The 14952-nt window shown below is 43.7% G+C and overlaps 1 protein-coding gene and 1 pseudogene across 2 annotated transcripts; both read left to right on the top strand.

The window, feature by feature from the left end:
- On the top strand, nucleotides 1-990 carry LOC144711383 (uncharacterized). The gene has a single exon (XM_078585372.1). It carries the CDS (start codon nucleotides 1-3, stop codon nucleotides 988-990), a length of 990 nt encoding a protein of 329 aa, XP_078441498.1.
- A 10160-nt stretch (nucleotides 991-11150) lies between these two features.
- Nucleotides 11151-14437, top strand: LOC144711384 (serine carboxypeptidase-like 11; annotated as a pseudogene). The gene is made up of 12 exons (XR_013583537.1): nucleotides 11151-11490; nucleotides 11565-11877; nucleotides 12074-12196; nucleotides 12262-12364; nucleotides 12437-12474; nucleotides 12543-12647; nucleotides 12857-13009; nucleotides 13078-13149; nucleotides 13223-13347; nucleotides 13419-13532; nucleotides 13630-13675; nucleotides 13752-14437. The product of XR_013583537.1 is annotated as a serine carboxypeptidase-like 11 (transcript).
- The last annotated feature ends 515 nt before the right edge of the window (nucleotides 14438-14952 follow it).

The raw sequence follows: 14952 nt of genomic DNA on the forward strand, positions 1-14952 counted from the left end.
ATGGTATCAAAGCTGCATGAAGCTACCAGTGCCTCTACAGACGGCCTTCCCGTTCCTTTGGCTATCCCTATGCCTCCATCTCCCATCAATGCTCCCGCTGGCGGCACTCCTTCGCAAGCGCGTGTAGCCACAGTCACAACGACGCTATCAATGTCCGTCAAGCTCACAAAGCTTAGCTACTTGATTTGGAAAATCCAAATCGTGCCCATTGTAAAGGCACAAGGCTTGGGGAAGCATCTAACGCATCCTCCACCGTCTGAAGAAGCAGACACGGATGATGAGAATACACCATGGAAACGCAACAACCAACAGGTACTATCAACCATTATTTCGTCAATGAGACCTGAACTTCTCCCCGTCGTCTCTGGCTGTCTTACAGCCCGAGATGCATGGGAGAAGCTCGCCACCGAGCTCTCTTATGCTTCGGAGTCTCGGATTATGGAGCTAACCTCGCGATTTCACTCCATAAAGAAAGGGACTAAATCCCTCGATGAGTATATCTCTGAGTTTCGACAACTTTTAGCAGAGCTGGTCAATGCTGGCAAATTTGTTGCCAATCGAACCATCAAATTTTTTTTTCTTCGAGGCCTTGGTTCTAAATTTTGTTCGTTTTGTACTGGAGTTACCACGCGAAATGAAAATCTCTCTTTCGATGATTTACTTGCCTCCCTGCGAGCTGAGGTCTCTCTGGACAACTTTGGAAGCGATGATGAAGCACATGCAGCTCCAATTGCTCCCATGGTGAATCAAACCCAATCGAATCTCTCCAACAACAACCAAGGCTTCTTCACCAACCAATACCAGGCAACCAACCGTGACCGAAATCAACGTTATGTGACACGGAACAATGACAATCGTGGTCGTGGTGGCCGTAATGGGCACTTCATCCCAAGATGCCAGTTATGTCTCAAACAAGGCCATCGAGCACCAGAATGCCAATCTATCCGCATTCCCTCTCCAATGCCCATGATGATGCGACCCCCGTCTTAGTCTTTTGCAAGAACTCCGCAGGCATACACTGCTTCACATGCTGGATCTGTTGCTCCTCTGCAACACACACATCCTTACCAACCAGTTTGGTACCTCGACAGTGATGCAACTCACCACGTCACTACTGATGCTCAGCATCTCCATGGCACCGTTCCTTATGGTGGATCGGAGCAACTGTATGTTGGCGACGGCATAGGTCTGTCCATTAAATCACTCGGTGCATCTTCTATCCCATCTTCCCATATTTATCGTCCTCTCTTACTTAAGAATTGTCTTCATGTGCCTCAAATTTCCAAGAATCTCTTATCCATTCACAAGTTAACCACTAACAATCATGTATTTGTTGAGTTTCACCCCACTGCATGTTATATCAAGGATCGCATGATGGGGGAGCTGCTTCTCACTAGAACGATTCGTGATGGGCTTTAGTGCATCACTCCTCAACATGCCGTAACTTTTTTGTGTGAGAACCAACCAGCGGATGTTTGGCATCTCCGACTCGGACATCCTGCGTTTAACATTTTGAAACAAACCATCTCGCGTTTTGGTCTCCCTTTGTCTCAAACAATTAAATCTTTTATCTGCTCTGCTTGCTGTCTTGCAAAATCCCACAAGCTCTTGTTTTCCTCAACCACGTCGTCTGCCTTACGTCCACTCCAAAGTTGTGCACTCAGATCTATGGGGACCGGCTCCGTTAAAATCTTACTTAGGTTTTTCCTATTATATCTCCTTTATTTATTGAATTTAGCAGGTATACATAGTTGCACCCACTCAAGGCTAAAAGCAATGTCTACTAAACTTTTCTCCAGTTTCAGCAAATGGTTGAAAACCAGTTCTCGACCAAGATTCAGATCTTCCAATCAGCTTGGGGGGGTGAGTATCAGGCTCTATCAAAACACTTTCTAACTTGTGGCATCAAACACCAGGTTTCATGTCCACACACTCCGGAGCAAAATGGAATTGCGAAGCGTAAACATCGGCACATTGTCGAGACAGCTCTCAGCATGTTGCACAAAGCCTCCCTCCCAATGAAATTCTGGGAGGAGGCCACGGTAACAGCTGCTTACCTCATCAATCGTATGATTTCACCTGTTCTGAAAAATAAATCACCTTTTGAACTGCCGCACTCAAAATTACCTGACTATTCTTTTTTGAAAGTCTTCGGATGTTTGTGTTTTCCACATTTACAACCTAATGGTAGAAACAAATTTTCTCCTCGATCAGAACAATGCATTTTTCTTGGTTAGTCTGCATTTCATAAAGGATATCGCTGCCTCTCTTTATCCAGCTCTCGTCTCTACATTTCTCATGATGTCATCTTTAATGAGTCTGTTTTTCCATTTTCATCATCGTTTATGCAAGTACAACCCTCTGATGGATTATTCGGATCATCCCCTTCAGAACACACTACTTTTCACATTGTCTCCACGACAACTGCTCCCCCAGAAGAGCATAGTACACCTCAGCACGTCTCTCTCAACACTCGTGCAGGACAACCAATTCTCACGGACCCTGAACCCTCTGGTACTCCCTATTCTCTTCCATTGAATGTATAGGACACTGCATCAACAACTCCACCTCTCCGAACGCGTCAGATCTGTAACCTGCTTAATCTTCCTCATTCCTCACTCGAACGCGCTAAATACCTTCGCTCCTCTATCGCACTCCAAACTGAGGTACGCCCTTCTACCTCCTCATCCATTTTGACTGAACCCACAAGTATCATCCAAGCACTTAACTCTCCAGTCTGGAGAGCTTAAATGGAGGCAGAAATGGGTGCCCTCCATCAAAACTGCACTTAGGTACTTGTGCGTCCTCCACCGGCGGCAAATGTGGTCGGGTCAAAATGGATCTTCAAAAATAAACTTAATGCAAATGGATCCTTAGATCGGCGCAAGGCACGCCTTGTTGCATAGGGATTCAGTCAAGCAGCTGGAATTGACTACCAGGACACCTTCAGTCCTGTAGTCAAAATGACCATTGTGCGGCTGTTACTTTCAATGGCTCTGAGTAATAACTGGGGTATTAAACAACTTGATATAACTAATGCAATCTTTACGAAACAATTTACATGAAACAACCACCTGGCTTCATTAACGCATCCTACCCCAATCATGCATGTCTACTCAAAAAGTCACTGTATGGATTAAAACAGGCCCCACGAATGTGGTACAAACGATTATCTGATTTCCTTACTCTCCACGGCTTCCACAGCTCAAAAACAGATACCTCTCTCTTTTTGAAAAATAGCCCAACCTCTAAACTTTTTCTCTTGTTCTATGTTGATGACATTCTTATTATTGGCTCTAACCCCACCATGGATGCAGACACAATCTCCTCTCTTGAAGGGGCCTTTTTGGCTTGCAACTTGGGAACAGCTAAGTACTTTCTCGGCATTGAACTTGTAAAGACCCCAAGAGGTATTACTCTCTCTCAATCCAAATACTTGGATCAACTACTGCAAATAGCCAATATGGGTAATTGTAAACCCACAAGTACACCATGCATTACTTCTTTAAATACGACTTTTAAAAGTCTAGATCGGCCCGATCCCACATTCTATCGTAAGATTGTTGGGAGTGTTCAGTATTTGACTGTCACTCGGCCAGACATAGCCTATGCTGTAAACAGGGCATTCAACATATGCGTGACCCTCATGCTGAACATTGGGTTGCAGTTAAACATCTGTTAAGATACTTGAAAGGGACTGCCAATTTTTCATTAGAATACTATCAAAGTTCCACCTTACAAGTCAATGTTTACGACGATTCAGACTGGGCTGGTGACCCATCTGATCGCCGATCTACCCAAGGATATCTCATCTTCCTTGGCGATAATCTTATTAGCTGGTCTTCGAAAAAGCAATCCACCGTCTCTCTCTCCAAAACTGAAGCTGAGTACAAGTCCATCGCTCATGCCACCTCAGAACTTATCTGGCTTGAATCTCATCTCAACGAAATCGGCCTTCACCCAGGTAGGCCCCCTACTCTATGGTGTGATAATCTTGGTCCCACTTATCTCACTAAAAATCCGATTTTTCACTCCCGCACCAAACACATCAAAATCGCATTTCATTTTGTTCGTGAACGAGTTTCAACAGGTCATCTTCGAGTTGCCTCTATCTCCACGAATGATCAGCTTGCAGATATTCTTACAAAACCTCTCAGTAAACAACGCTATCCATGGCTTCGCTCAAAACTCAATGTGGCCTCCACCTTGGTTTTGCGGGGGGCTGTCAGAGACAATGATGACACCTCGAGAACAGGTGTATGTCCAACCTATTGCTCCATAGAGAATGCGACAGCAACGCTCCCAGCAGCCTGTACGGACGCCGCCGCAAGCCTCGAGCCACACCTGTGTCAAGCTCAGACGCATCCTTCTATGACGGCGCTTGCATTGTCCCAAGGCGCCAGACGTCGGTCGCAGCACTCTGACACGACCCTATGCGCCAGCCATCATTCCCGACAGCATGGCGACGGTAGCTGTGGCTAATGCGGTTATTAAATGCATTGCCACCTAAACTCCCCTATAAATACCCAAACACTTCGATCCAATTTGGTTTCATGGGATTTCCGTCTATCATCCCAATCTCCTCGTCTTCTCGATCTCTCTCTTTTGCTACTACTCCCTCCGAAACTTCTATCATCTCTTTCTAGATATTCCTCTCATTTGCCTTTTCTCTTCCCCTTGTCCCTCAATCGTCTCTTTTTACTGTTCATTCTCTCAACTCGCTCTCTTTCTCTCCCTCCCTCGTGCTACCCTTCTCTCTATCACACTCTGTTTGGCATTCTCTATCTCTCTATCCCCTTCTTGAATCACGCTCTCTCTCTCTCTCTCTCTCTCTCTCTCTTTACCGTTGTCTCTCTTCCTCCCTACACTACTCTCTTGTCGCTCTCTCTCATCTCTATTTCTCTATCTCTACCGCGCTCTCCTAATCATCCTCTCTCCTTTCTCAATCATGCTGTCTCTTTCCCTATCTCCATCGGGCGCTCTCTCTTAATCGTATCTCTCAATCAACTCTCTTTCTAGTTCTCTTCGGATCCCTCTCTCTCTGTGTGTCATGCTCCCTCTCTGACGTTATCTCCCTATCGCTCATCCTCTCTCTCTCTGCCGCCTGCTCCCTCTCCTTCCGTAGCCTAATCCTTTTCTCATTTACCCACTCTATCATTCACCCTATCTCCTTATCTATTTTCTCACCACTATATTTTCTCTCGTTCCCGTTCTCTTTCTCCCCATATCTCCCTCATCCACGCTCATTATAACCAGCTCTCTCTCTCTCTCTCATTATTTTTCCCTCTCTCATTAACGCCTTCTTTCTTCCTCTCACAATAGCGCTACTTCTCTCCCTCTCTCTCTCTCTCCCTTTCAAACCTCTATATCTCCAGGCCACTTTCGTGAGCCATCCTACATGAAATTGGTATCAAAGGTGAAGGATCCTTATCTCATGGCTCCCTGGTGCGGACCACAGCAGCCACGCGCCGCCAGTCCAGCGGGACACGGTCTCTCCATTGGTGCAGACTGGTCGTGGCGCTCGCCTGCGACAAACAGTGCGAAAGACCCACAATTTATTACGTTGCAGATTGTCGTCTTCTTCCTTCCATCGACCGCTCGCTGTTTTTTTTCTTGTTTGAACTCGTGGAACCTTATTTTTTTTAGTAGAATGAAGTTTTAAGTTCATTTTTGGTGTTCTCGTGTCTAGGATCTATTGGGAACCTCCGATCAAAGTCGTCGCTGCCTTTGGCTGCTGCCGCGGAAAGGGAATCTGAACGCCTGATATCACCTGTTGTGAACGGAGGGTACTGATCTCTTGCCTTCGACTTGAAGCCGCTGTGCTGCCCGAACCACTACTCTAAGTCTCGCCGCTCCGCCCTTCTGTTACCACGCCACCACTGTCGCATTATCGTCACCACTACTCTATCCTTTGTCCCCCTTTCCCCCCATTGGCATCTCGTCACCAGCACTCCACCATTTTATCTTATCCTTCTTCTCCTTCCTCAATTGGGTGTACCACCAGAGAAGATCTTCAGCCCCATCTTCTCCATTCCTTCTCCTCCGTCATCGTCCTCCCTCTTCCTCCTCTAATTTACTCTTCTCCGCCCTCTACTAGAGAAATCCGACCCCGGGATCTTCTTCTGCCTCTCTCTTGCTCTTTGTGGCTCCGGCATCGTCCACCTTGGGCTCCTCTCGCCCTTTCCTCGCCGTTGTTGCCCACTTGCTCAAAAATCCCCATCACCCTCATCCGCGGCATCTTCTTACTCGCCGGACAGATATTCATCACCGACGCCAGGACTCGATACGAAGCCTAGCTACGCAAATAGCTGCAGCGAGTTTGCATCGGTTTGCCCTCGTCCATGTTATCGCACGCTGCAATTTGTGACTACACACCGGACGTCCTCCGTCGCTGCTGCTCCCCCCAGGTCCATCTTCTCTCCTCTACTCATGGCACTTTAATAATTCATAATATGCTCGCTTTTTCCATTGCCACGGGGTATTTCAATTGGTTACGGTATTAGTTTAGTGGATAGCTCAATTCGTGTGCACCGATTAGGGATATTGACAGGGGAGCTACTCAAGTTGTACCTGTTTAATATGACACTGATAGACAGCTCTCGCGTCCTCAAACGAGGTTGGGGCATCCTCATCGCTAAGTTATAATAATTCTGAAATTCTCGATTCGTTTGCGAGAATCTTGGTTGCCTTCTCTTTAATATAAAATATGCTCCCTTCACACATTCTATCATTAATGCTCTCTTGTTTTCTATTTTCTCATAATTCTATTTTCTCTCATTCCCATTCTCTTTCTCCCGTTATCTCCCTCATCCACGTTCGTTATAACCAGCTCTCTCTCTCTCTCTCTCTCTCTCTCTCTCGCTATTTCTCACTCTCTCATTAACGCCTTCCTTCTTCCTCTCACAGTTGCGCTACTTCTCTCCCTCTGACTCTCCCTCTATTTCGCTTCCTTTTAAACCTCTCTCACCCTTTGCGGGCCACGTTCGAGAGCCATTCTGCATCATTGACACTCCCTAGTCATAAAAAAGTTTCTCTTTACATTTGCTAAAATTTGAATGATTATTCTTAACCATTATTTAAAGTCATTGAGACTAACAATGGATTCCTTCAAAAACTGGATGAGACCTAGTGTGGAATATCAAGGAACAGTTGTGCTGAACCCTGATGCTTCCTTAAACTTTGCCCTGTATTTAACACATGTGTTTGAAAATTCGTGCTGATGTATGACAAAGATAGAGAGAGATTCAAAAAGAGACGGACAGAGAGTTAGAGAGAAAAAGAGAGAGATACAGAGTTAGAAAGAGAGACAAAGAGAGAGGAAGAGAGTTAGAAAGAAAGATAGAGAAAAAGTCATAGGGAGAGAGAGAGAGTTAGAGAGAGGAACATAGAAAGAAAGAGAGAGAGACAAAGTCATCGAGAGAAATACAGAGAGATACAAAGAGAGAGACGAAGAGAGAGAGAGAAAGACAGAGAGAGAAAGATATAAATTTACAGCCAGAGAGAGAAAGAGATAGAGGGAGTTAGAAAGAAAGACAGAAAGAAAGTTATAGGGAGAGAGAGACATACAAAGAAAAAGAGAGGGACTTACGGAGTGAACGAGAGAGAGGCAGCGAGTTAGAAAAAGAGGCATAGAGATAAAGTCACAGGGAGGAAGAGAGACATAGAGAGAAAGTGAGAGAGAGAGATAGAGAGCTAGAAAGAGTGACATAGAGAGAAAGAGATAGAGAGATAGAGAGTTAGAAAGAGAGACATAGAGAGAAAGAGAAAGAAAATCATAGAGAGAAAGATATATCTCTCTTACTATAAAGCAAATACATGTGCGCTTCTGGCCTCTGATTGGCTGAAAAGATAGTGAGAGAGAAGAGAGAGGGTGTGAGAGAGAAGAGAATCAGAGAGACGGTTGAGAACGGTTGCGCATCATCGTCGGTCAAAGGCTTAGACCAGTGCGCCTCTTCCCACCATTCCTCGCTGTCCCAACAAGCCACCGGAGGAGAACCAAATCACCAGAGAGGGAATCGTCGTTTTTTTGTGAAATAGAGGAAAAAATTCGCAACAGGAGGTCAGCCTCTGAGTTTTATTCACTTTCGAGTTCTATCGCTACGGTTTCTCTGCTTGATCTGTCTGGAGTTTAGACTATATCTATATCGTTTGAATTTAGGTTTCTGTTGAATTTTTTGTTTGAGATTGATCGCTTTCATTGAGATGTTCTCTGGCTCGATTTCTGCGGAAATGGAGATGGAATTGAGTGGTGGAAGTGGCATTGAGGAAGAAGCGACCAGAAGGAGAGAGACTTACAGAGCGAAAGAGAGAGAGGCAGACAGTTAGAAAGAGAGGCATAGAGAGAAAGTCAAAGGGAGAAAGAGAGACGTAGAGAGAAAGTGAGAGAGAGAGATAGAGAGTTAGAATGAGTGTCATAGAGAGAAATACAGAGAGATAGAGAGTTAGAAAGAGAGACATAGAGAGAAAGAGAGAGAAAGAGAGCTAGAAAGAGAGACATAAGGAGAAAGAGAGAGATAGAGAGTTAGAAAGAGAGGCATAGAGAGAGAAATAGAGAGTTAGAAAGAGAGACATAGAGAGGGAGAGAGAGAGAGTTAGAAACAGAGACACAAAGAGAAAGAGAGAGAGATAGTGTGTGTGTTAGAAACAGAGGCACAGAGAGAAAGAGAGAGATAGTGGTAGTGAGAAAGACAAAAGAGTAAGATAGAGAGAGAGAGTCATAGAGAGAAAGACAGAGAGAAAGAAAGAGAGAGAGAGAGAGAGAGAGAGAGAGAGAGATACAGGACACGAAAATAGATTTGTGAATTTAGTAAACTAATACAAATATATTATTAATTATGTGTTCCTTGAGGGTGATCCGAATTGGGTTTAATTCCATATAAAGGGACTACTTTAATGGAGTAGCGGTTCTCCTAGGCACTTTGGTAATACTTTAATGTTAAACTAATGGAAATATGGTATTTGAAATGGATATCTTGATGTTGAATGATCCTGATTGACGTTGATCTGCAGTTCAAAAAGCAATGCGAATGAAGATAAGGGAAGGACTCGGAAGACGGATAAATGGAAGTGTGTGATTGGATTGGCACAAGAGAGTGTTGATGGGTAAAGTGAAAGGAGTGTAAGCGAAGTGTGAAGTTGGATGAATGGGATGGGACAAGGTGTGGGAATTGGAGATGTGAAAGAAGAAGAATGACAAGTTGAACTAGGAAAATTTCTGAGAAAAGATAATAAGTGTGTTATCAGCCCATGTACTCCCTCGTATCGAAGATGGCTGGTTAATTTGAATGAAAGTGTCTAATGATAGGGATGGTGGAAATAAGATGATAGGAGATGTTAAAGTGTGGAGAAAGAGAAAGGAGAAACCCAAGAAGAGTTGATGGTGTTGAAGAAAAGAAGCCACATGCTCGTTCCGTTGTCAATCTGTTGTCTTTCGCCGTTATCGCCAGAAGAAATCACCAAGAAATCACTCTTTCCCACAAAAAAACTTCACATTAATTCTTAAGCAAAAGTGTTCATACAAGCAGGCTCTTGGCCTTTTGAAAGGAAAATAAACATGCAGTTACAACGAAAATAAACTGTCAAATTCGAAATGGTGGTTTAAGAAAAAGTGGTAGAGAGAATGCTTGTGGGGAAAGGTGGTTTACATGGAGGAAGTTGTGGGGAAAGTTGAGGGAGAGAGGTTGGAGAAAAGTCAACTGGGAAGTTGTAGAAAGGAGATAGAAGATGAAAATTAGAGAGGGAAGAGAATGGTGTTATAGTCAACAATAGTGGCCAGTTAAGAGGGTGATAGAACGGATAGAAATAAAGAGAAAAGAAGGTGAAAAAGAGAGACGAAAAGTCAAAGAAGGGGGCTGAGGGAGCAGAGAGAGAAAGAAGGTGAGAGAGAGACGAAACGTCAAAGAAGGGGGCTGAGGGAGGAGAAAGAGAGAGAGAGAGAGAGGGAGAGAGAGAGAGAGAGAGGGCGAGAGAGAGAGAGAGAGAGAGAGAGAGAGAGAGAGAGAGAGAGAGAGAGAGAGAGAGAGCAAGAGAGAGAGAGAGAGAGAGAGAGAGAGAGAGAGAGAGAGGGCGAGAGAGAGAGAGAGAGAGAGAGAGAGAGAGAGAGAGAGAGAGAGAGAGAGAGAGAGAGAGAGAGAGAGAGAGAGAGAGAGAGAGAGAGAGAGAGAGAGAGAGAGAGAGAGAGAGAGAGAGAGAGAGAGAGAGAGACCGAGAGAGCGGGAGAGAGAGAGCGAGAGAGAGAGAGAGAGAGAGAGAGAGAGAGAGAGAGAGAGAGAGAGAGAGAGAGAGAGAGAGAGAGAGAGAGAACTTGTATCTCTCGAGTCTATCCAGGCCCGTCTCCACAGTCGAGTCAGCTGTAGGCCAATCCAATCCTCGGTGAGTTGGAATCGCGGGAACACGGTCAAAGCACATATTTCTTGTGAAAGTACAGCGTGGCCAACTCTTACGCCGCTTGAAATATCTTATTGTGTCTCTCCGTCACTTTCAGTAACGCTAGCAAAGATCTTGGGTCGTCATGAGTGTAAGGGAACGCGATCCATGTTTTGGGTCGACGCGCAGGTCCACGTGAGGGAAAGGACGCCCATAAAATTAAAACTTCTTACAGAGAGAGAGAGAGCCATAGAGAGAATAGGGAGAGAGAGTTAGAGAGACATAGAGAGAGAGAGAGAAAGTCATAGAGAAAAAGACAGAGAAAGTCATAGAGAGAATAGAGAGAGAGAGAAGGAGAGGGAAAGGACGCCCATAAAATTATAACTTCTTACAGAGAGAGAGACAGCCATAGAGAGAATAGGGAGAGAGAGTTAGAGAGACATAGAGAGAGAGAGAGAAAGTCATAGAGAAAAAGACAGAGAGAAAGTCATAGAGAGAATAGAGAGAGAGAGAAGGAGAGGGAGAGGGAGACGGAGAGTAGATGAGAGTGAGGCAGAACGATAAAGACCTCGTTTCAGGAGTCCAGCGTGTTCCGACCCTACAGTCCAGTCACCGGTACACCAAACCGATCCTCTCTCGATCTTACCGCGAATGCGAATAAGGGACAACTTTTCTGTGAAATGGATACACTATTTCATTTTTATTTAGTAGGCAAAGGGTGCGCCAGTCATACAGATCATCACCGACAAAAGATTAACGGGATCACAATTTGGACGACATCCGATGCTCTGTCGCCATCTCTTTTAATAATTGTTGTAAAGATTTTTAATAGTCACTGACTATAAGGGTGTGGAATGGATGTTTCGGGTCTGCACGCAAATGCAACGTGGGAAATAAGAATTCCTATTAATTGATACAGTACGTTGTTCAAATCAGCCGTTCTATATTCTTCTGTCGGTAGATCCCCCTTTCCCTCTTCCATCTGTTCTTCCTCATGATGACAATGAGTTCGTCTTTGGCGCTCGTTTTGGTGCTCCTCTGCTTGCTGTCTTCTGCTATGGGAAAGACAATTGTGACTCGGCTTCCGGGATTCAACGGTTCCCTTCCTTTTGAGCTCGAAACGGTGTAAGCCGTTCAACTCTGTTAATCTGTGTTTCAACTTCTCTGGAATTCTATTAATCTGTCTAATTTGATGATAGGTACATTGCGGTGGACGAAATGAAGGAAGTAAATCTGTTCTACTACTTCTTCAAGTCCGAAAGAAGCCCTGCCGCCGATCCGATGATTTTCTGGATGATTGGCGGCCCCGGCTGTACTGGCCTCAGTGGGCTGGAGAGAATGGATAAGGCGACGGTTTCTTTTAGTAGCAAATTGACTTCTTATTTTCCCTATTTTCTCAAAGATTGATCTTGCTCCGCAGGTCCTATAAAGTTACGAGCTTTCTCAAAGATTGAAAGTTACGAGCCGGGCAAGCTTCTTACGTTGACCTATAGGAAATTCTCGTTTTCCAAGGTATCAGAAAGCTCTATGCTCAGTGCTTGCTGTCTTGTTGGCTGTTGAATAGAAGGGGAAAATAGGAAGAAATTGCCGCACACCTTTTCACCTTGTAATTTAAAAGAAGAATGAAATACAAGTTATTAAACATGCTGTTTACCGAGAAATCTCAACACCTAATACTTGGGAAATAACGATTCCTTTTTTTCAACAGATTAGCAACATCATATTCATCGACTCGCCCGCAGGCACTGGATTTTCCTACTCCACAGGGAACGAGCAAAATGAATGGTCAGACACCAGAGTATCCAGCCATCTGAACGCGTTTATCAGGAAGGTGTCCCCACGTGATCAAACCATCTCCATTTTTTTTTCTGGGCTCTAAACTATGTTCTAATGCAGTGGCTGTTGGATCATCCGGAGTATATATCAAATCACTTTTACGTTGCGGGTGACTCGTACGGAGGGAAGATGGTGCCTATCGTTGCCGATGAAGTGATCAAAGGTAGAAATTACCGCAAGGTTTAGTTGAGATTATAGCGATCCAGTTAAGGTTATAACAAAGTTTCTTTCTCAGCAAACGAAGCGGGACAAGTGCCCTACGTCAATATCAAGGTGGGTAAAAACTGAATGTTAATCTCTCATTGCGGTTTGTTGGGTTGGTAATCAATCCAACTTTTCAGGGATATTTAGCCGGTAACCCTGCCACGTCCGATGACTATTTTGACATCGGATCGAGAGTTGTATTTTCTCATGGGATGGGGCTGATTTCGGACGAGCAATTCACGGTAAATTAGGGTTCCCGTGTTTATGAACTTCTATTGTTCTGTGTCATGTTCACTCCATCCATGCTGCGGCGGGAATTATGTAACGACGCGTAACGCTAAATGCAGGAACTGCGTCGATGAAGTTGAAAATGTTAGAGCATATTTCTCTCCCAACACCTATCATGACCAGTTGGAGATTCTGCCCTCTTACTATCCCATTTGAAACGCAGATCTTAGCCGGACTGAATAAAGAAGATATTCTGGAACCCCGTTGTGACTTGGATTGGGCAACGCTTGGGTGCTTATCTTCCGGAAGAAGAAGTCTGATAGACAAAGAAAAAAGTCATCTCTCGTTGCCTAACTCTCTTCACGAAGGGTGCCAGGTAAAACATTCATATCTCCAGTTTCTTTGATTTATCTTCCTCATATCTCGTCCACTTGAAGCTAATAGAATTACATGTTCTTGCCGATCGAAGTCTGGGCAGAAAATAGTGCTGTTCAAGAAGCACTGGGAGTGTCCAAGGTTCGTTTTCGAACTGTTGAAATGAAAAGCTGAAAAGACATCTGAATACCCTTTGCCGCAATCTTTTGAGCAGGATCGCACCGGTGACTTAATCAGATGCCGGCGGTATCTGCTGAACTCATACATACATGATATTCCTAGTGCAATTCCGTATCATCTGAGTGTGACATCCAGGGGTTTTCGATCTCTCGTGTACAGGTTAAGCGTCATTTAATTAGCCCGTTAACGATGTCCCAAGCACCATTTAATTACCTATTTAACTTCTTTAGCGGTGACCACGATCCAATGGTGAATTTTCGGGGCACACAAGCATGGATAAGATCCCTCAACTTTCCCATCATCGATGTTTGGCGGCCATGGCTGGTTGAAGGCCAAGTTGCAGGGTCAGCCCTTGAAATCAAGATTTTTCTTCATTTTAAAATTTTTAGTGATGTTCTATTGCACTAACATTTTTGGTGTTTGATTGCATAAAAAAATCAGATTTACAAGGACTTACGCAAATAATCTGACGTATGCGACGGTCAAGGTGAGAAGCTGAAAAGTTGTACGGTACAATTGTTGGAGATCTTACATTTTATGTGCAACTATTTTCTCTTTCTCAGGGAGCTGGCCACGTAGCTGCCTCGCTGAAAGTCAGAGAATGCATGGCCTTGTTTGAACGATGGATTGCGGGGAAGCAGCTGTGATGGACTTAAAGATCCAGAAATTCTATGCCCCTGTTTAACAGTGATTCGGTCATCAGATTCTCAAAGACAGTTTCTGAAATGCTGTTTGACATATAGATAGAGACGTAGCCATATAGAAATCAATTCCTAGATAGATAAACCAGAGTAAAGAAACATGGATGGAATGGTATTGTGATATTTATTACGGTTTATATTAAGGTTAGGGAGTATTAATTGTTTATTTCATTATAAACAATAACGAATCAGCTCCACTATATAGTGTCTAATTTAAGTTAGAATAGGATAACATAATTCATCCATAAAGATCCGAGCTGAGAAATGGCCGGCTTACCCACTGTATAATTATATTCATGGAACGCGCTTCTGAAAACCCCCTAATCAGAAAGGAACTCCGGTTAAATTAGGATAACAATGTAAAATATTATATAGGCTCCGTTTTGGGGAACGTGGAATGTCTGTCAGAGAAATTCAAATTCTAGTCTGTGTATCTACGTGTCATCCATCTCTCGGTCTCTGCCTCCTTTTCACTCAATTTTATTCTCTGTATCTTTCTCGTTTACTCTACTTGTACATCATCTCTTTCTCTCTTGTTCCCATTCGTTCTGTGTCATCGATATCTCTAGATAAACTTTCTCTATTGATTTCTCTATCTATCCTCTTCTATCTTTTTATTTATTCTCATCTTAATATGTATACTTTTATTTCTCTTTTGTTCCATGTCTATATCTTTATCTATTCTTTGGTCGAAATATCTGTATGTCTCTTATTCCTATTGTTGAAGACAGAAATGCAAAAAATTATTTTCGGGGAGAACTTTGATCGAGTAGAAGAGTGGAATGAAAGTATATAAAACTAAATCCTTTAACATTTCAAGAATAAGGCCTTTGACATTCTAAAAAACGGTTTATAGGTCAACAAAAGCTGAATACCTCTGGTCTCTCTGATTAGTAGGAACCCCAAAAAAATGACACAAGGATGCAAGGACACAAGTATTGGTTGGAAGTGGTAAAGATACTGCTCTTTAGTTTGATCATAACTAATCACATCATTTTAAGTAACATAGACTTAACTTTTTTTCATTTATTATGTACATTAACTTTTTTTCTGAAATGTCCTA

Source organism: Wolffia australiana, chromosome 13 (genome assembly GCF_029677425.1).
Source record: "Wolffia australiana isolate 7733 chromosome 13, ASM2967742v1".
In the NCBI taxonomy this organism is placed as follows: domain Eukaryota; kingdom Viridiplantae; phylum Streptophyta; class Magnoliopsida; order Alismatales; family Araceae; genus Wolffia; species Wolffia australiana.

Bases quoted from the DNA above. Each gene is read 5' to 3' on its own strand.
- LOC144711383 (XM_078585372.1), top strand. From the start codon at position 1: ATGGTATCAAAGCTGCATGAAGCTACCAGTGCCTCTACAGACGGCCTT.